General features: G+C 27.6%; 1 protein-coding gene across 2 annotated transcripts in view; it reads left to right on the top strand.

The window, feature by feature from the left end:
• The window catches only part of LOC129960342 (chorion peroxidase-like), a 147,630-nt gene that overhangs the window by 21,910 nt on the left and 102,538 nt on the right, over window positions 1–23,182 (top strand). Inside the window, exon 1 of one of the 2 annotated variants that reach the window (XM_056073718.1) lies at window positions 10,781–10,984. The exons of the other annotated variant lie outside the window; for it this stretch is intronic. Coding sequence (XP_055929693.1) covers window positions 10,980–10,984 — 5 coding nt within the window. The 5' untranslated portion in view covers window positions 10,781–10,979. Of the gene's footprint in view, window positions 1–10,780; window positions 10,985–23,182 lie in introns of those variants that run through there. 2 annotated transcript variants of the gene reach the window in all.

The following is a 23,182-nucleotide window of genomic DNA, read 5'->3' as shown; positions in this document are numbered from 1 at the left end:
GGTCGATTTTCGATAAATGATCCAATTGGTTTCTTTACATTGACTAAACAGCCTCACGAATACCTATTCTCTAATGCATTTTTTATTCCAAGGCCAAAACAGTTGCAACAATCTCTCTGTCTTTGAGCCACTCATCATCACATTCTGCCTTAAGATACACGGAGGTCAAGCTCATTTGGTGAGCTAGCTTTCCAAGTATGATGGAGTGACATAGTGTAGTTAGGCGCGGTCGCTCATCTCCCTGAATTAGAGCAAGTTTCTTACTTTTTATTCGCTTATCAAGTTGCTTCTACATAAGGTAACTTCAGTACTAAGCAAGGTGGAAAAATGAATTAAGAGTTGCGCAAATTTCATCGAATGCTTTATAAAGTAACCGAATATGGTTAATTATGGAACCTCTATTCATGTGTAATAGAAAATATGCATAAAAAGTAATAGTTATTCATGTGTAATAAAAAACAGGTGCTTATGTGTTTAGTTTGAAATTCATGATTTTTGCTTTAACGGAAGTGTGTTTAGTGGATGTATTTCCAAATTTGAATAAGTATAATTTAAAAAAGTATTTACAATTGAGGAAGAATTGTTTAGAATTATTATAGATCTCAGTAATTAATGAAATAATGGATTTACCCTAATTTCTACAGAATTTTCTAGAGTATTTTTCTTGCGAACTAGTGTAGAACAAATATTTTTCACCATATAAAATTTATTTCTGTCAATTTATGATCTGAATTTCTTCTTCACGAAGATTCTAGTTGACATCTTATTAATAGTTTACGATTCCAATCATTTTATCAAATATCTTTCTAAATTATTTTGATGATGTAATATAAAAAATCCAGTTGCAGAAGCGAAACACATAATAAAGCAGAAGATACCAGAACTAAAAAAAGAAACAAAAATGTTTAATACATATTCAAAAAGGAAAAAAAATCTGTGAAAAAGAATTTTTTTATAAGTTTTATCAAAAAATTGATGTTTTCTATCTGTAATTTTTGCGATTCCTATAAACTAGTTCAAGAAAATAACAAAATCTCTAACGAATAATCACGAAAGCTAGTTTAAAAAATTATTTTAATTATTTCATCAATTCTGCTTCTAGAAGGCAACTACGAAAGTCGGAAGGGTGTTTAAACATCCTCAATCAACCATATTTATTTTATACCAAATTTCAAAAATTGCCATATTGCTTTTTTTTTGCGACTGTTGCACGCACATGTTTGTCTCTAGCCATTCTTATTTCAGACACATTAATTTAAACAGTTATTCTGATAGGAAAGAAAAATTTTATAAATTGATTATTTTTTTGAAAAAGCAAATATCTCTGCTTCTATTTTTAGATGCACATTTAAAGAGAATTCAGAATAGGCTCTCTGATGATAGCTATTAAAATAAGTAAGTTATAAATTGGAACGAATTCTTATTATTGCATTCACAATTCAGTTTCATTATTTCCAAAATTAGAAAGATAATGACAACTTTTGAAGACAAATCTTGTCTTACTGTGTGGTACTATGTCTGTCCATCAAGGAAATATATATTGAAAATTGCAAAAGTTGATTGATTCTTTTAAATATATAGATTTTACCATAAGTCCTATTTTATTAATTAAATGTATATCTTGAGATCTTTTTAATACGACCCAACTTTTTATAAACTGTAGTTCTTTAAAAAAATGCCCATTAGATATGTCACGAAATAAAATGCTCATTTCTTAGAGCGTTGACCTCTTTTTCACGCTTATTAAAAAAAATTTACTCATGATTTTATCATCTGGACCAGAAAGTTCTTTACATTTTTGCCAAGATGAAAAAAAATGATAGGACAATAATAAAAATAAAAAGAATATTAGAAGTTATAAGACTAGTTATAGGTTTCATTTGCACTTCATAAGAAAATAATAAGTAAAGTATTTGATTTAAAAACTTTCATTTCCGCATTTAATAATTTATAAATTATACATTTCATTCAATAAATTCTGAAAGACATTTAATGCGTACGCATAAGGAGAGGTGTAAAGTAAGTCATAATACAGTGACGTTGCCTTTGTTATCTTTTCGATTTTATTATTCTTGAGTTTAACTTCCGTAGCTAGTTCAGTTTAAACGACAGCAATTTAACCTTCTTTCACTTTGAAAGTCAATTCTCTTTCCGAACAAGTAATTGCAGAGGTTGTACTGGCGTGCTATGAAAATAAAAACAACTTTTTCGCTAGCTACACACGTCTATTAGAAAAATTCCCTTTCGTAACATTTCAGTTTTGTTGAAAGTAATTGTGTGGTCATCTCGCTAGCGTTCTAGTTTTCAATGAAAGAACAGTTAAGGCGTGGCCGAACGTGACTTTTGGCCAACTACAGTAGTTTAATCATATTAATAAAATCGCTAATCTTAGTAAAGATATGAGCAAATTGTGCACAAGTTTACATTTAAAGTGTTTACACACCTAACAAGATATGGCAGATACTTGGCACTCACTTCATCATTTTATCGGATTGTAGTAACGATTGTAATTCGAATGGTATTTAAGTCGCTTAACATTCACCCTCTTTTCAATACTTGAATAAGTTTTGTGATTAATTATACTACTGTTTACATCACGTGTAGTTATAAATAATTCCATTAGTTTCCTGTAGAATTTAAATCTGGTGTGTTGGCAATAAAAATGTATGTAGTATTTGAATGTCTAGACATACCGGAAAAACAATACCAACTGCTGTGTCCTGATTCTCTGAGTAACTAGAAACATATTTGAATTATAAAAATGCGTAGAAACGTTTCTAGCTAAAATCCTAGAATATAAACGAACATTATTTTTTCTGTACGTTTTGCGTGTTGTTACAGATAATCTCACTAATTTTTCTGTAAGATTTAAATCCACAGATGTTTGTCTATGCAAGATTTGTGATGCTAAATGCTTATGAAACAAATCTTGACACAGTTTAGGTTTAAAATATATCAGGATACATTGATTCTGTAATATGTAAGCAATCAGCAAGCAATGTAAGCAATACTGAATAACTGTGAATTATAAATACTATCATGTTAATCAACATACATTAACGCTTTGAACATCATTAGCTACAAACATTTTCTGGTTCAAAATATGTGTTCAAACATGATAATAATAATTAATTAATAGCATAATTGAACGCCTTGAAGCATCATTATCTACAAACATTTTCCGGTTCAAAGTGTGTGTTCAAACTTGATAGATACTCTTTCTGAATGTAGCATAGCCGCTTACTGTTTTACATTATAAATGATTATAAGGGATGATCATCATTTATCCTTTCCGTTTAATTTACCATCCATAGTGCATTCTACATTCCTTATCATTAAAGTATGATATTTGAAGGAATACTTATGGTATAATCATGGCTTTGATACCGAAAAATTGAAGGTTATAGACTTGATTCTACTGAAGAATATCTGTGTACTTGGGTCTAATATTTGTTAAATCCGGTGTTGTTACACGTTATCTCGTTAGAGAAAAGCGAAAGTTTGAAGAGAGAATTGGTGAACTCAAGGTATAATTCTTGTCATATAATTATAATTTAAAATTACATAGACCATCTCAAACAACTCTCTTAAAGCGTTAGAACAAGATGTAAATCTAATTAAAGTAAATTAAATTCGCATATTTATAGTCATGTTTAATCACTGGAGTTTGTTAATCTCTCTTGAACACTAAGTTCAGCAATTCCCTCTTATAAGTTCCAAAAGTCCAAATTTATCGAATGTTCATTGTAGTTCTTTGAAAGTGTGAATGTACATTAGAAAGAGATTTTGTTCTAATTACCTATACCATTTTGAAGTTGCATGTAATTGGTACAATTTTCTTAAATCTAAAAAAACATGAGAATAATAAATAATAGGAAATCGCAATTTCAGTGGGAGAGCATTCGGCACACGATTACATTCATTCTCCAGAAAGATGGATTATTAATCATTTTACCATAACCGCTGATGGATATTAATCATTTTACCATAACCGCAGTGAAATTATGATCTCATAAACCGTTGCTTCTGCCAAATCATTATTTTATGGAAACACAATCTCTTTTCATATTCTACAAGAAACAAGATTTCATTTTAAAGTTTTGAATTCTGCAAATAATATCTCTGCTGATTTCATTTCCAAATGTTCCGTTCACCTTTTGTATAAATGCGTATTGTGCTCCGAATTTCGTTCTTCTAAATATGCGAATTCGTTGCTACTTGGCTTATTTAGATTCCCCCCCCCCCCAAATTTACTAAATGGAAGTTTGAATTTAATCAAATTCTAGCAGAAGAACGCAAGACTTAAAAAAAGAAAATATCTGCTTAATATATGTTAAATATGCAACATCATCATGTGAGTCATGCTTCCGTCAGGTTTAATTTTCGTGGAGGGTAAAATAAATCTGAAAGGGTAAAGAAAAAAAAAATCTCTATAAATGATATCATCATCATTAGATCACTTTCGTGTATTTTGTGCAATATATTTCGTTTTCTTTATCTATGCCCTTATCCTATTGTTTGTGTCAGCGTAATAAAATTTGATTTTTGCAACGTTAAACCCAAATCAATAAGCCAATCAACAGTTCGACAAATTCATAGTTGAAAGGATAGTTTTTTAGAGTTCCCTAAAGCCCTTGCTGAGCAAGTGTCTTCAAATGGAGTAGAGAAATTAAGAGCATTCTCAGATATTGTTCTCACTATAGCATTTCTTTTCAGAAACACCAGTCTTATCAGAAATTCCCCAATGATTTAACAGACCAAATTAATTTGATATCTATTTATTTAATGTTTTTTAAGGTTATTATTTCCATTAATTTCAAAGTAAAGAAACAAAATGTTCAATGAATGTTTTCGAAATCAGGTACTTTTAATACTTTAGAAATAATAAGATACAATAATTCAAAACAAAATTTCGTTGAATTAAGCTCTTATATACAACTTATTATGGTTTGAAATTTCAAACAGCGAGAGTTCTTTTTTTCATTCAACTGGAATCAAAGTGTAATTATCGTCTTTTAAGCGCTTCAGTGCTTATGAAACTATTGTTTGTTTCATTGTACCTGAGAGCTTTGTTCACAATGATAACTTGCTTTCTATGTGCCGTTTGTAAAGTTTCACGAATTTGTTAATTTCGGATTAACCGTCATTTTTTCACAAGAAGCATTTACAAAGAATGTTTGATTTCTCGTATATTGTGATAATTTTTAGAAACTGTTATTTTTGTTTTCTGTGCTGTCCTTTTTATATTTTACTTTAAAAAATTTCTTCTTCTTTTAAGTTTTTCTAAATTTAAGTACTTTCCATGTCTTCAATCACATTTTTTTATTCATTAAACATTAAAAAATATTTATGCTTCTCCAAAAAAATGATTTCCTTTGGAGATAGCATTTTCTGTTGATACATAATTTCGAGGATAATTTCTAATTTCTACCAAAACCTTTTTAATTTTCAGTTGAAAATTCATTTTTTTTTCAAATTCAGCTCCATTTTTTAATGCTTTGAAATTTACATCCATTTAGTTAATGTAATCTCGGTTTCGAAGCGTAGAATATGATGATCAGAATGCTCGGAATATCTGTTTTTTTAACTTAACGGTAACGACAACGCATTATATTCCCTTATTAAAACACATATTTTATACGTTGTTTGTAAAGAAATATACTTCAAATATGTGGAAACTATCTTATAATTCAATTAAGTTTAAGAAAATACCTCAGTAATCGATGTTACAATCATTGAAAGTACAAAAAAAAAGACAAGAACAGTATACTGATAATTTTTTTAACTATATATTATTTTTAAATTAAATAAAGAAAATGAGTTAATATATGTTTAAACAAATAAAACTAAAAATTCAGCACTAGTCTTTAATATATAAAAATATCTTCGTATTTTTATGAATCTTTATTTATTCTGTAGTTTAGTGAGATTATATGACTGTAGAGAAGTTATTTGATTAGTTATTCAGTGCCAAGTACGGTGCAACTATTAAATAATAATTGGTTTTAAGAACTCTTCAAATCGAATCAATTTGTACAATAGAACTTATCTTCAAAGAAGCATTCGTTTCCAAGGATAACGCTAATATTATGGACCAAAGAGACAATATCAAGTTTTCTTTCGTAGTTTTGATTCAACTTTAGAACGAAATGGTTTTATTCCAATTTCAAAAAGTAGCAAAAAATTCTAATTATTAACCTGATACTTTATCCACACCTCCACCATCATATTTTACAAAACGTTTTTAACGGGTTCTTTTAAATGTTATTTACACTTGGTATTTGCATTATTAATGCAATTTATTCTCAGCTTTCATTCAGTTTAGTTTACATTAATTCTAAATATTAAGCATTTAAAAATGGCAATAAGTTTTTTTTGCTGATTGATAAGAATATGATAAATAAAATATGATCTACTGATTTATACTAACTATTCACGTTTAGTTTAGTTCTATCTAATACTACTTGCATGATACACTCATAAATATTTTTAAACGTTCATGACTCGCATACTATGTCAAAAATAATGTTTGGGTACAGAACTCAAATAGTCATTTGAATATGGGAATTAATCGAGATAATTAAATATATAGAAATATTAAGTAAGAGAAAAATATTTATTTTGGTTTTTAAGAAGATTTAAGGAATAAGAATTTTTAAAAAAAATCTACTTTTTTTATTAAATTCATCTAATTTATAGCACATTTTTGTGGCACTGGTCATGACGCCCAGGGTACTTGTCTAATCTTCTCTACCCTAGTTACACCACTGATTGAAGCTCTGCGTTTAGTATCATCTTGTTCTGAAATTCTCCATAAACGGTAAATGCAATTTCAATATTTATCTGAGTCGAAATGGACAAATTTGTCTTTTTAAGAATTACCCAACAATCATCGATTGTCCGAAAAATGTGCCTAACTAACAGTTCTGAAAAAATGTAGCTCTTTAATGCATCGTCACGATTTATTTTCACTTATTATTTATGAAAAAAATACTTATCTGTAGGAAAACAGAATTTTGTTTCTCGTTTTCAGAGCTTATAAGTATATCATAAGCAATTTATAATGCTTTTCAAAGCATTTTAAATTTACTTTACTTATCGGTGAAAACTTTAATTGATTCTTATCCATCAGTAATTTCAATTACTGATATCAAGTTTCCCGAGGTTTTCCTATGCTACTTACATAAATTGATGTAACATACTTTCAGTGTGCTCTACCGTAAAAGAAACCCATTTGAACTTTGAAACAACGATGACACTCGTTAATATTACGTAAGAATATGTGATCTCTAATGTAGAAATAAATATATGGGTCGTCTCGTTTGGTGGAGTGAGCACAAATCTATTACTTACTTCTTATGTCACGCGAATCTATTACTTACGATGGCAATAATGACCGATATGCTTGAAAACCTTTGGGCAGATGATTCCTTATCTATTTCTTAATATAGGAATCGTTTATGGTTTACAACAGTGTAATTGATTCTGAAAGAGAATCATGAAATATTTCTTTGTGGATCTTTATTTTTTTTCTCTAAAGAGTAAATAAAACAGCTTGAAACTAGTGAGGGAAAATAAAACTGCTTTTCAACTGGTACGCTTTTCTCATTAGTCGTATAATGATTAAAAAAACAGCATTGCGTGTCCATTAATGAACTTTTTCGTTAAGTTTCTAAATAATGAGATCTTTTTACATTTTCCTTAATTCAAATCAAGCTCTTGTTTTCTTTATCAGCTTTTGATAAAATTGATAACAATCAGCGATCTTGCAAGCTTGATTGCTTGCTACCTTTTGGATGTTTCTATTGAAAAAGAACAAATATATCCAATACAATTAAGAAGAAATGAGTACATGGCCATGGTTTACTGATTTATGAGTTTTTAAATATTAACAATGAAAAAACTTCATTGAAAAATTTAAAAAAACAGCTGATTATCTTACAATCAGTTTAATTTGAAAAAAAAATGAAAATTAACTTTTAGAATGCATGTTTTATTGGGCAAAACAGAGGTACAAAATATAATTCAAACAAGAATTTTCAAAACTATTTTCTGAAGAAATGTTTGCATAAAATTTCTGGTAGATTCTCTTCAGATTATGGCTAATAATAAGCAGCTTATTGTTTGATAGTCCCACAAACCATGAAACATAGCTTTATTTTTTAAAATTATGTCATTGTAAAATTGGGCATTCATGTAAACCTTTATTCCTAAGCAAAATTGTTTTAAGAATAGTACTTTTTAGTAATATTTCTAAAAAAGATCATGTTTTGGTACTATTTATAAAAAATTGCATAATTTTGATATTGCATGTTTTTGATAGTTTTCCATCCATTATTTACTAGTTAACCATATATTCCTAAGACTAGCTTTAACCATATCCTACATTTCGTTTATAGGAGTATCTGAGTCATCCAATACGTAAGTAATTTTATATATTTGCATCCATAAAGGAATGACAAATCAATAAATACAATAATTTTGACAAACATGGGAATTACAATATAATTTATATTAAATAAGATGACGAACATTTGCCACACACTTTCAAATGCACTGTCATTGGAGAAAATGAGACACATATAGTTAGTGGAAGAAAAGAGGTTATATCAATATGGAAGTAAATTAAGTAAATTTCTAAGACAACTGTCATCTTCTTGATGCTATTGTCTTGATGGATTTCACAATCGATATATTCGAATAGGAATATGAGTAATAATAATGGAAAACCGGTTTAATACATGTTGCCAATCGAACTGTCTAACTTTATAACTTTTTTATTTTAAATTTTCGAATTAAACCAGATTCTCCAGACTTTTGAAAAGGAATCGAATTAGAACTTCGAAATACGACCTCATTTTTAGGAATTCATCTAACATATTTTTTTGCATCTTTCGGATTTGCCTCGTTCATTTGAACTCTGGGGAAGGTGTGAAGTGTCAAATTATCTTCTGTGAGACTGATGATTAAAACGCCCTGTTCGTGATTTTAAATTTGAATTCCATTCATGCATGGTTAAGAATGAGCTTTTCATGACTCCAAAAGAAAATATAAAATTGTATTATTTGCCTCTGTAGAAATAATTACCTGGAAATTCTTTTTGTCAATTTTTTTAATCAAGATATTTATTTTAGTATTTTTAATAGTAAAACTGCTTAATATACAATTAAATTTTAAGCAGTTCAGAAAGAGACTATAAAATAATCAATTTTACTGTCCTTTCAAAGATACTATGGATATTATTGACCAAAGAAACGTTTTGGTTTTGGATACTGATGAAAACGTTTCGACATATCTGTCATTCGCAAATCCATTACCTTCTATAGCGCCTGCTAATGTTTCCGTGGTGTATCAGGTATAGGTAATAACTAGTTTAAGGTAAACTGCTGTATTAGGAAATCTTGGTGAGGAATGAGCATTGTTGGCATTGTGTTCTTTTCTTGGCAGACATATTATAGAAGTTTTTATGTATTATCCATTTTATTAAAAATTTACATTTGTTCAAACCTCGGTTTTTTTTACATTAATTTTTATCACTGTTATGTTACATATTAAAAATAAATTCCTAACCTAAATTAGTCCTATCAATAGATCTTCTCACAATTATCCTGAGTCTAGAAAAAAAGAACTGAATTAGAATATTTCTAAATTAAAACAGATCCACAATTTTTCAAAGTGGTTTAAATTTTCCGTGTCATCATTTTCAATTCTAAATAAGTTGCAGCAAAAACATCGGAAAATACTCAAAAATATGCAATATCTAAAGAATGCATTTTTAGAAACTCGCTTCGAATTTTACCGAATCTGTTTTTTTAATTCATATGTCAACAATTCGATTGTTTACCTAGTAATGCGTATTGATGCATATTGCAGTCTTAACTCATGCTTTGAGATCTAATTCATCAGTTAACATATTTTCTACCAATTGGTTTATTTTGATGACGAATTATATTAAAATATTTATTGCATATTGTTACATGCGCATTCCCTGTTTTGTTTATAAGCGGGATATGGTTGTGATCGTGAAATAATTTATATACTGCAAATACGATAGCATTTTTTAACGATGTATTGCTTAGTTCACAACGGTCATTTTGTGTAGCAAAATAGTTCTGTTCTAATGAACCGTGTACAAAATGTCTATGATTTTGCATGAAGTTCATGCATACGCTTGCACACAAAAAATTAAGACCTTTTAGAATGATTATGAAACGATAATATAAAATGGAACATTTTTTTTTTGATAAGCAGGAATATCAAAAATTAAATAGCAAGGGGTTAAATTTAGTGTTCTTGCTTCGTAAAAAAAATGCCTCTTTTTTTATCGCTTCATATTCATTTTGAAATATCTCTTATTTTTTTTATCAGCAGTGCATTTGTAGGGTGTTATTTTAAAAAACCAAATCCTACTGTTTCTTAAAAAATGCAATCAAAAGTTAAAATTTTTTACAATATTAACTTCCCTGCTTTTTTTTACATTTATTTAGATTCGAATTACGTATTGGAATTGAAAGATAAAAAAAACGTACAGTGAGTAAAAATAATAAAAAAATGGCAATATAGTTGGCAAAGTGAGTAAAAATTTATTGCCCTTCTGTCTAAAAGAATAAAACCTGCTTGAGTATAAATTTGTGTTAGAATATACAGGGAAAAAAAGAGAGGGAGAGATACTTCTTAAAAGAAAGACTTGAGGCAGAAAAAGGGAAATTTTCAGTGTTTTGATCCAGCCGCATCGAAAGAAATGTTGTCTGAGTCTAATGACCTACATTAGATCTTCCTCCCGAGTTTAAAATGGTCGGTCATAGACTTTTGAGGTTAGAACGAGAGTTTTCGCTTAGCTGGAGGAAAGTGAGAATTTTACCTATGGGAAAAAAATAAAAAAGAGCCGGCATCTTTCGGTGTTCGATTGGTTTTTAGTCATATCTAATACCGCGCCATACTTCTTTTTCCTGCTATGAAAGCACTTCCTTAGCATAACTATGTCGTAAGTACTCTCTTATTTTCAGTATAGTGAAGATTTTTTTTTTTTTTTGACAAAATGTAAATTTTTTGTTTGGTAATATTTAATAAATAAAAAAACGGTAAATATTAGTCATATTCTATTAAATTTAAAAATCAACTTTTTTGTTTCGTGTTTGAAATATTTATAGATCATATAGAGAATGCAACTAATATTGAGTTAAGGTTCTGATTGATTTTTGTTATTAGATTTCTATAAATATTACTCTAATGATGCATTAGTAATATTATGCTACTTTTGAATGTTAATGAAGCTGTGAATTCCTTTTTAAGTAATACAGTCTACAAATATAATTGATATAACCTACCATAATACTTCTTGAACTCTTTGAAAAAATATTGTAATGAAACAACATCTAGTTCATCAAGAGGTCGCCTTGAAATTCAGCAGGTTTGCGTCTCAAAATGTTCATTTATTTCACAATAACAAATGCAAGTCGCAAACAAAAGAAAATTTCAGTTATTGAATTTATTATCCTATCTGAAAGCCCATAAATAATAGCTTATTACCAAATCCCAAGGGAAAATATATAAATCCAATCACCGGAACTAGATACATACATTTTGTTCTTCTTTATGCATTTACAAGAAAGTAGACGAACAACTCCTCCCATTGAAATAACAATAATAATAAATGGATCTGCATGTGCTTTAAAAATAACAAATTTCAACAACTTGTGAACTCGCCTTCAAAGTTCAAATATGTTTCTTCATAATAAATGTTTTAAGTAGAATGTAATTTAATTTTTATTAAATTTTCTTCTGCAGAATCCGCAATAATTTTTATAGGAATTAAATTAAAGTTAATTATTTCATTTGATATTTGGATTTCAAAATAAAAATCTTAAATTTGAAATGTCAGTGTCAAAATTTTTAATTTCTACCAAAGTTTATAAAACACCACCGATGTGACCTTATCTAATTAATATAATTTGTAATTTAAAGGGTTTTATTTTAATGAAATGCATTGAAAAATATTGAAATATGCTGTCAAATATAATTTTAAAATTAATTATAACTATCAGTCTCTCAAATTATTTTCTGGAATACACATGCCGGAAAAAATTGATAGTATAAAATATGATACATAATAGTGCACTTCGTCAAATTGTTTTTTCCAAATTTAAGAAATAAAATAATTAAGAGCTTTAAGTTTGAAATCTTTCAAAACATTTTGAAAGTATTTCGATAAAATTTATGTCAATTTTCTTAATCAATAAAACTGTAAAATTTAGCACTAGTTGTCTATTTTTCTATAAGTTTTGTCATTGAAATATATTTAAAATATAGCTTTGAAATAGTAATTTTATTTTCATTAGGTACATTACAATTACTTTGTAAATAAAGTAATTAAATTCAAATCTGTAATTTTTTTCTTATAGTTGCAAAGTTCTGGAAACAAATGAGTTAACTTAGTATTATGTATGATTTAAATATCTTAAGCACATGTAAAGTGAGAGTAATAATTCAACAAATGAAGAAATCTAAAACTATTGATTGAAAATTTCAAAATAGTAAAAGTGTTTAGAAATGTACATTTATGAAATGTCCTAAAAAGTAAAACAATAACAATAAATTTTTTTTCTGAAAAAGACAATAATAAGTACTGTTGCAAACTGCAGCGATTTTCATTAAATTTGTATTCATGTATTTATCAAAATGGAACGCATTATTTTTTTTATTTTTATTTTTTTTTATTTTTTTTTTATTTTTATTTATTTATTTATTTTATTTTATTTATTTTTTTATTTTTATTTATTTATTTATTTTATTTTATTTTATTTATTTATTTATTTTATTTAATTTATTTATTTATTGCTTTCATACTGACTTATTCAATAATACATGACCTTTCTAAAAGCAAAAATATGTAATAATGAATATTAATTTGGTGTGTAATAAATTTTGGATCTCATTTTCTTATCTTTTAAATTTAAAAGGAGAAGATTTAATTTTTTTTCCTTTCTTATTTTCAATTTGAAGTTTTTGAGAGGATCCAAACATTTTTTTCACTTAATTGAGAAATATAGGAAGTGCATTAAGTGAAAATATTCAATCATGGATCATTATATATTTACGCATAATTTATAAAACTATTATTTATTAATTAATCAATTATTTTATGTAGATCAATTTTTTTTGAAAATATATTTAAAAAAATTTTCAAAAATATTTTTACATTTTTTAATAAATTTTGTCCAGATAGCGAAAATTACGTTTTCAATTAAACAACAGTAATTTATTCTATAAATAAATGAATTTCATTATTAGCTTTAATTGATTAAGGCAGGAAAGAAAAACTGCACTTCAGTTTTTTTAGTATTATATTAAATAAAACTCTCCCACATTTCCAATATATCACAATAAAAATATTTATGGTAGTAAAAAGAAAAGCTGAAAGAAAAATATTTATAGAAAATTATTTTACAATACATCATTAATTAAAATATACCTTTTAAATATTAAAATACAAAATATAAAAAAATAAAAAAAAAGGTTTAAACATTTCCTACCCTTAAACACAAAATAGTACAACATACATAATCTTTGAATTACTTTCTTTTCATTCAAAGAAAGACTTTACAATTCATTTTTAAATTTTAATTTCAGAATTGATAAAATGTTTGTGGTTTAAGAACTGTCTGAAGATATTTTGAAAATACTTCTCATGTGCATTATTCAATAGTTAATATTTCATTCGTTATTATAAGATTAAAATTTCTATGTAGCAACTATATCTTATCTTGCTCGAACTATGTTAAAAAACCAAATTACTGTTTAAATTGACTAATTTTCGTTTGTTAACCTGATTTGCATTGCATCATCTAACTGATTTATCTAACTTCAATGTTTTCACAATAATTTGCAAGAAGTTTCTTGCAATTTTTCTTTTATTATTAGCTTTAAGCAAAATTAATCGCTTAAAATATTTTTCTTATTATACTAACGATTATGCAATAATCAAAAAAAGAGAACGAAAGCTCTGCTTTTTTTTTATTTTGTTATAATTCCAGTTGTTACGCATTCAAACTGTATATCCTGAAAAAATTCAAAAAAATTAGAATAATTTAGAAGAAATCCCATTCGAAGTGCTTTGGCTGAGAGCTAAAGATTTAAGTACAATCCTTTTGACCTTTCTTAATTGCATTGATCTGATGGGAGGATCAAAAAAATTTACCGAAAAGGTAATGAGTCAATAGTTTAAAGGTCAGTAAAATTAGCAGAAATGGTTGTGAGTCAATAGTTTAAAGGTTAGGGATATCCCAGGTCACAAACTTTTGGTCAACAATAAGTACGATTTTGGGGGAAATAAAGTTTCGTTAATTTTTAGACATATTAATGATGCTCATATTTTTCTTTTTTTGTTTAACATTCTATGATTTACAATTAAGAGGAAATCTGCACGGTTATTTAAGCATTATCAATTAATTTTGAAATATTTCCATCAGAACAAGTAAAACTCAGAAAACTTCGTCAAAACTTTAACCAATAATAACGCAAATCGGGGAATTTTCCCATTTATTTTATTAAAATATTCTATTTCTTTCCTTTCTTTTTTTTTTTTTTTGTTTCAGAAAGTTTTGGTTTTTTCCAAAAGATCTTTCCCATTTGTGGCTGCAGGAAATAATAATTTTTTTTTTTAAATCTGTCAAACGTATTTGCTACATTTACGAATTGCAAGTTTCATATTACATTTTATTTTAATGTAAGTAGCAATTCAGGGCAAATTCATTAGCTAAATGGACGTAGTTGGAAAAAAAATTCAGAACAAAATTAATATTTTTTTATCAAAAATATCACTTCAAGTTGATTTTCTGCATTAAATAGCAAAAATGTAAATGTAGGAAAGGGAAATTAGGTAGATTTCGTAATTGAATGTGCCTGCGGGATTGACACATAAAGGTGCTGTGAAAAACAAGTAATCGCAAAAACAGGTAAAATCAAAAGAATCAAACATTTTATTAATTTACCTTTTTACACACAACAAAGTCCTCGAAATTTAAAGCCCCCACTATGATACAAAATTCGAAGTAGTGGCGTATGGATTAGTAGGCTCTATGAAATATCTTTAGACTTTTACATACATTTTCAGTGGTAGATGACAGTTTGGACATTATATCTTTATAAGACTCATCAGATCTTCCACAGATCATGAATATGATCCCAGAAATAGAAAACCTTGCATGTATCTATAACCCCGAAATAGGGCCCTTTATTCCAATATAACAGGAATCGTAATTTATACAGATGTAATTTCGAATATCATTACTGAAATAAACTAGAATTGCATCGTGCTAGAATGAGGCTTATGAGACAACTGCTAGACGAGTTTTAGAAAGAAGTTCCAGTAGTCTTGTAAATAGGTGCTGCATTTACTATGTAGTTTTGTAACATGTCATCTCCTATATTAATAGAGAATATTTAATGATAGACATATAATTTCGTGACTTGTAAATTGTCAATAATGAGATTGAAAATTGCAAACTTACCCGAAAATTTAAAGACAGTTTCTTCCATCAGTGACTGTCTGATCATCACTCTCTGTCACTTCGTACCCATGTCCCGTTATAGAATCAGTTTATTTCAGTTTCCAATACCTACCTTTCCCTTATTATAAAATGTTTTAGGATCATCTTTTATAATTTCTGGAACGGTTAATTTTATCTAATAAAAGACAAGCAAGGAAGAAACAAAAAACAACATTCAAATTCGCTTAGAACTGAAGCTTTAATCCTTTTGCGGTCCGTTGATTTTATTAAAGTGCTGGTAGCGAAGTCCAAGTTAATTTATAGAACGAAATAATCAGTTTGAATGAACAGAAAAAATACAACTTAATTTCTAGGAAAACTAAATTAGAAATTTCATTTCCAGTGGTACTGGAAAGTGCACCGCAAAAAGTTAATATTCTTCTGCATCGTAATATTTTATAGTTAGCAGGGTTTTTTTTTTACCATGAAACTATTTCTAATTAAATTATGTACAGTTATTGTTTTTGCATTGAAAGACGAATTTAAAATGGTTGAAATATGAAGTACAAAAGAGGTCAATCTCATAATATTTATATATATCTCTATTTTTTTGAATAAATAATGAGCTATAGGAAATAGTTTAATCCCTTTCTGTAGTTTCCCATTTTCAAATTGCTATTTGTTGTTATAATCGTATATGAAATAGAGGTTTTTAATAATATTTATAATGTCTTTCATCTTTAGAATAAGTCTTTCCAAAAATTTTCAAATTCTGCTAATCATTTTTCGAGAAATCAACTGTTTGGACAAAAGGAAGTTATTAAAAAAGTTGTATATTTCCAAACAATTTCTGGAACTTGTATGTTATTTCTGGTGATACTTCGTTTAAATAACAGTTGCAAAAATTTCGTTTTTTTTATAAACATGGAATTCTATTTATACTACGATCCACTCAAATTCCTTAGACAATATCCGATTTAGCGTCATAAGGGAACATTTCCATGTTTATAAGGACAATACACCTCAATTTATGATCCTTTTCTAGCCGTGACAGGTTAAAAAAATCCATGCCATCGTAGTAATCGCCTCTCAAATATGTCACGGTATACAGCTCAGATCATCCAAGCCACCGATGAGGAACCAAACACATCTGTCTGTGGAGTCGTAGACAAAATATAGATTCGAGGTCAACTCTTGTCAGCGAAAAAGTGAACGGCATACTTTTGATGATGTTCCACGGTTCTGAAGTTTTAATGAATGGTTGGTTCGCGTTTCAAAAATAACTCAACTTTATAATTAGATGAATATTACACCAATCTATAGATAGGATTATATGATTTATTTTATTATAAGGAAATACCGAATCGAGTGTTTGTTTTAAAATTTCAATGATTACGTGTTTACTGTTTGATGTCTTTATGGTGATTTTTTTTACATAGAATGATTTAAAATTTTAATAACCCTGAAAGCGATAATTCTTAGTTGATAGCTTTAGTTTTTTTAAGGTATGTTAAGAATGAAAAATTGCATCGATCCTGTTTATTTTATAAAATAACCGTGAGTATCAGAATCTCTTGCTGGGTACATTGTAGTTCGATTCTAATTTTAACCGTTTAACAGTTTTCTTTTCTCTATTTTCTAATTAAATGGTGATAACTACTTTGGGAATGTGTTGTCTTTTTGATTCAATTTCAAGATTCGATTAAATAACTGATATATTTATGAATATTCCGCCCCTTTTGCTTCTAGTTAAAACATCTATAAAAGATTTAATTTTGATGTATAATATTAGAAATGCAGTTAATTGATGCACAAAGAAAATAATTACGTGAATTAGGGATAATAATAAGACATTATTAATCGTTCAAAAATGTGTACAAAACAGGAATAGAGAATTTATTAAAACATTTTCTTTCTTATTCAAGTTGAACATTCAATTGAATACATATTTTTACAATCTTCTCCCAGTATTTTATAAATTCTATTTTCACTGATATAATTAATACATTTCATTATTAGAGTGAGATTGCAAGCAATATTTTGTTTGCAATGCGAGTTTTTCGACATTATTGCTTGATTCGTTTTTTTTTCCCTATGATAAGGATAATTATTTTTATTTGGGTCATGATAATTTTGATTATACAGCTTCTAGGCGTTGCTAATGGTATTAATTATATTTTTAACTGGTAATCTCAATTTTAAATGTTCTAACGTTTGATTTTAATTACAATTTAAGCAAACATTTTTCTGGGCGAATTATTTTATTGCAATTGGGTTCAAACATTAATCATGGAAAGAATGAAAGAATCGAATTAAGAAAAGTCAACAAAAGCAGGAAGTTTACTTTTACTATCATTGATATTGAATAGCTTATTGTTTCAGCATTTTGCTAATGTGTCACTTAAAGAATATTTAGAGTATCAATTTCAATTCATTCGGAAAGAATATTCGTTTTACTCAAAAATAGCTTTTAATTGTATTTTTCTTATTTTTAAACAAGTGGAAATGTACTTTTCACTATGCTATATCTTAAAAAGTATGATTGTTATGAAAATCAGTGTAAACAATTAGAATGATACATTTGAACATATTCGTGATAATATTTTATTTTTTCCGTGGTTTTAAGAGATGTCTCTTTCTTTTGAAAGATAACGAAATCAATGGCTGTTACAACCAAGCAAAATGCCATTACTTCCACAGGGAAACTGGCGACAGTAAACTGTATAAACATAATTTTCTTTTACTTCCTCATGCGCAGACCATTAGCAAACTATTAAATGAATCATTGTTGATTTGAAAATAAATTCTATTTTTCCGATGCTCATTGAATTATCAGCTTGAAAAAATTCAACTATTTAAAGCTGATATTTATTTCAATATTTCAGTAAATATAATGTTGAGTAAGTAGATTAGCATAAAAGAGTGTGTTAGTAGATAAAAAAGTGATTGCCAAACTAACTTCTCAATGAATTGTAATCAGTGAGATACATTATACTGACATTTTGATTTCCAACATTATTATTATTTCTCGTGTAATAGAAAGACAATTTAAAAGCCATATGAAAATTATAGCGCTCTGATTTATAAAAAATTATAGAATATTTCTGAAACATTAAACAGTATATTTCAGAAAAACACACACACACACCACAAAATGGTTTACAAGCAACAGAAAGAATTTGATCATTAAAGAAAACCTTGCATTTCATTTATCTTTAAAACTATTTTTTCTTCGTGCTTATTTACCATGATTAAAAAATATGCTGATAAAGAACTGTATTAATTTGTATAAGAATTCATATTGTATCTGCGTTTAATGAATCTAAATAATTGAAGTTCCATGAAAACTTTTTGACAAGTTAAAAGAAAATATTATATGCTCTATTCAAATTTTCATTAGTAAAGCATTTAACAATTTCTCTCCAAAATCTATCTCTACATACATCAAAGGAAAGAATCAAATTATTTTTAGTCCTGCACTGAAAGATATTTAAATAAAAATGATTGTTATAATTATATTTAGGAAAATATCTAGACTTGGAAATTGCTCTGAAAATCGTCTTAAAGTTATGAGATTTGGGAAAGTAAAAGTCGTTCTTATAAAACTATTTATTGGGACATAAAAGTCCCTAATGTAACTTCTATCGTTTTGAGTGAAACCTGAAATTTGATTCAGAAACTATTTTCATTGAAAAACGATTAAATACAGTAATTCGAAAAAAAAAATTCCATGCGTATTTAAGTCTTCCCTATTGTATCCGTTGTTAGTTGTTCATACGAAATTAGGACGTACTGTTATCAGAAGCGGCCATCTTGCTATATTTATTTACGTGAGATTTAATGAGTACTGCTCTATTAGGGTAATTAGGTCTTAACTTATATATTACTTACAACTGATTTTCTCATTTATTCTTTTTTAAATTTTTGTAATACCTAAGTTTTATTAATATTTATATGTTGTTAAGCCACTTATTAGCAATATTTACAAGCCCGATAGCTTAGAAGCTTTGAGTTCACTCTCCATGTTCTAATCACGTATCGTCTGATATATTGCTTTACCATATATTTTCTGTTCGTTCAAAGCAGTATTAGTTAAATTATTTTCATTCTAGACAATTTTGAGCATCAAAAATAATTTGTTATCGCACCCATATCTGTTGGAAAAATTTGTTATGTCTCAAAAGTTCGAAAATATATGAAAAAAGGAAGCATTCATTTAAAAAAATAAAGTCACATTCATTTGAAAGTAATTAAATACTGTATTTAGTGAAATATTTTAAATAAGGAATATTTTTATATCATTTTCTTTTTATGAATATTGAAAAATTTGAAAGAAAAATGTTTCTTAATAGTTCTTACGTTCTCAATATTCTACAAGATCTCGAATAAGGTAATAAATGACACAGTAAGGAAATCTGAATGGAAATATCTTTGACTGTGCAGTTTTCATATCATATTTTAACCCGTATTGGCAAATACGGGAAAGGTGAAGTAAAAAATGTTTTGAGCATTCACACGAAGTAAGTAGAATACGTTTAATTATTTCCATGTTTTAAGAATTTTTAAATTAATTAATTAATTCTTTATTTATTACTCAGATATCTGTGTATGAAGGCACGCTTATAACATCAATGTAAAGCATTTGAAATTGTAGACTTGCCATTAAAGCCAATGGAAGCACATTACTTCTGTGCCAATAAGGGGTTAAAATTCACTGATTTTTTCAAAGCAATAGAGTGAATGCAAACCATGATAGCTTGTTCTTAAAATACAGAAATAAACTTTTTCACAAAGACTCTGTGAACACTTATTTTCTTTCGTTATTCTAAGTACGTATTCTTTATGCACTTCATATAAATGTGTTCTTTTTCAATTATATTTCTTTTGCCATTATTGCCTATTGTTAAATCTAAAATTTAAGGAAAAAAAATCTTAACCTTGTTCTAAAATTGCATTTCAACTGATTCCAGGTCACCTTTTTTATTTTCTTAATATCTTTCAGTGGCTGTCGCAGTTTCATTTAAAAACTGATTCTTTCGATTTCTGTAACTTTCCTTTCCCCCCTGTTTTCTTGTATGAAATATTCCAAGAGAAAGTACAGTAATCATAAAAAATTGACCTTGAGATTTTGAGGAATCTCCATATTTTAGACAAATCTCTGTCAGAAAAAAAAACACTTTTGTATGTCGTTGTTTTATGTTAGTCTGTCGATCTGACGCAAGTAATTAACAGAATGAAGGAGCTAGATGGATAAAATCGGTACACCTGCTTAAAACTAAAAATTTCAGATTTCAAGTAAATTGTTGACGAAATCAGTTGTCTGCTCATATTTATGTGAAAATGATCATTCAATAATAAAGCACATATATACAGTGAAAGCTTATAAGCCAGTTAACAGCTACGTTCCCCGGCAATTGCTTTTGTATTGTGGCCTGGAGCGATAATCACGTCCGGGTCACCAATGTGGCGAATTGTGATGAGTAAAGATAGAACGTGGGACCTTGTGGTTCATAGCCCAGTAACATGACCACAATACAAAAGCAATTAATGTTAAATGGCTTATAAGCTTTTACTACATGTATATATATATATGTGTGTGTGTGTTGCCCGGATTTTTTTTTTTTTTTTTTTTTTTTGCTGAAAATAACAAAGAACCTAAAATATTTAACACTCTCAATGTTCGAAAAAGTGAACAGATATATGTTGCGAAACAAACATATTTTGGTAAAAATCAGATCTGTAGACATATTTTCATTCGATTATACGTCTAAGTTTCTACTTTCAAAAATTTTGCATTAAGAATTTATATAAAAATAAATATTGTATGAGATATTAATTTTAGTATGATAGCATGTGGACATCTACAAAAAATAACAGCTTCGAGGATGAATTGTGTCGAAAAATTTTCTTTAAAAAATAATAGTTATTGTTTTTCTTTAACTACTGTAAAACCTCAAATTACCAAGACATATCTTCTTTCATATTCAATAAATATTAAATGAGATCTCATTATGTCATATCTCTTATAAATGACAGGCACAAATTATTTTGATAATTTAATCATCATTATAATGTCATTTATTTATTCATTTCTCTAGCATAACAAGTACTTCCTTCTACCAGTGTCTAAATTTCGAGGAAAGTATATACAATTCGACTATTGATTAATCATTTCGTCATGATGATTTTAAAGCAAAATTTCGAATACTTCCTTTTACTTAAATAAATTTCATATTGTTTTAAAGAATCGTAATACTAAAATTATTATTTAACAGGTAACAGGAAAACATGTTTTTTTGCTACTTTTTAGGATAAAAAATATAATGAATAAAAGATTTTAGATGAAAAATATCTTATATATAAAACTACATAAAAGGATGATAATCATTTTTTTAAAAAAATTCAGGAGGAAAAAAAAACATAAAATATTGGCATTATTTTATGCAAACACATCCAAAAGAAAAGGTAAATAATTTCTCGAAAAACTCAATAATTATTCTAGTTTTTTCTCGTGTCAAAAGTTGTCAAAAATTCCGTCCATTTTTATTTCTTTGTAGCAAATGAATTTTGCTATAGCGCATAGTTTTGGTACTCCTTTTAATATTATATCTACTTTTAAAATTCAAAAGAATAATTAAACATATTATATGATTGTTACGTATGGTCCTAGAAAATATATGTAATACTTTCAGATAGAATAATATATAGAAGTATTTGAAGATAATTTTATCAGAAATATCTTAGGTGCTTTTTAATTTTCTTAGTTTCATTAATCCATGCAATTGCTTTTGAAATTTGGAAATAAAATATTTCCTATATTAATTTCTTAAATTATAAAGCCACATAATTTTTATCAATCATATATTTAATTTTGTTATTGATATATGATCGTTGCAATGACATCTAAAGACATCTATATATTCAACCTAGAGAATCATGCTCTAATCGAACCGGAAGTACATTTCTTAATTGCTTTGAAATGAAAAGCCTATATAAGATGCTTTACTTTTGCAGAAAGAAAAGAAATGGATAATTTGTCTTTTTCTGCACTCAAGATAGTTAACTTGTTATTTTACATTGTACTTGCGGAAATGGATGAAAGAGCTCTTAGAATCAATTAATATTTCATAATATTTATTACACAGTCTCTCTGACACAGTGAATGTTGTGACATCTCTGTCTCAGATTCATTTAACACTCTGTATTCTGTTTCTTCTTAGGTTGTAATGGCGAATCAGACAATGAAGAATGCTGACTGATGTAATATAATGATAAATAATTTTACTTGATAGCGGTATTTGTCCATTAATGGGGTATGGGCTCGTAGTTGACGGAAACTAACACAAAGGTGAATATACTTCGTAACCTTTTGGATTGAAAAGACAATTGAATAGGATGGAGATGCTTTTGGAAGATAAAAATCATTCATCTTATTCTCTGCAACTTATCCAGGAGTAGAAATTAAAACCTTTGATCGAATATCAGATTTTATTAGTGTAATGTAGAGCGTCTGCGTAAAAATTATGCATGTATTTTCCACAGCAGAATGAAAGTCTTTGCCCACTAAGCGGGTATGGCTGTAGTTGAGGGAACTAACACAATGGTGAATGTACCTTGTAACCATTTGGGTTGAAAAGACAGTTGGATAAGAATAAGATGCTTTAGGAAGGTTAAGAATCTTAATCTTATTCTAT

This window comes from Argiope bruennichi, chromosome X2 (assembly GCF_947563725.1).
Source record: "Argiope bruennichi chromosome X2, qqArgBrue1.1, whole genome shotgun sequence".
NCBI classification, from domain to species: domain Eukaryota; kingdom Metazoa; phylum Arthropoda; class Arachnida; order Araneae; family Araneidae; genus Argiope; species Argiope bruennichi.
This window is presented reverse-complemented; position numbering and strand designations above follow the sequence as displayed.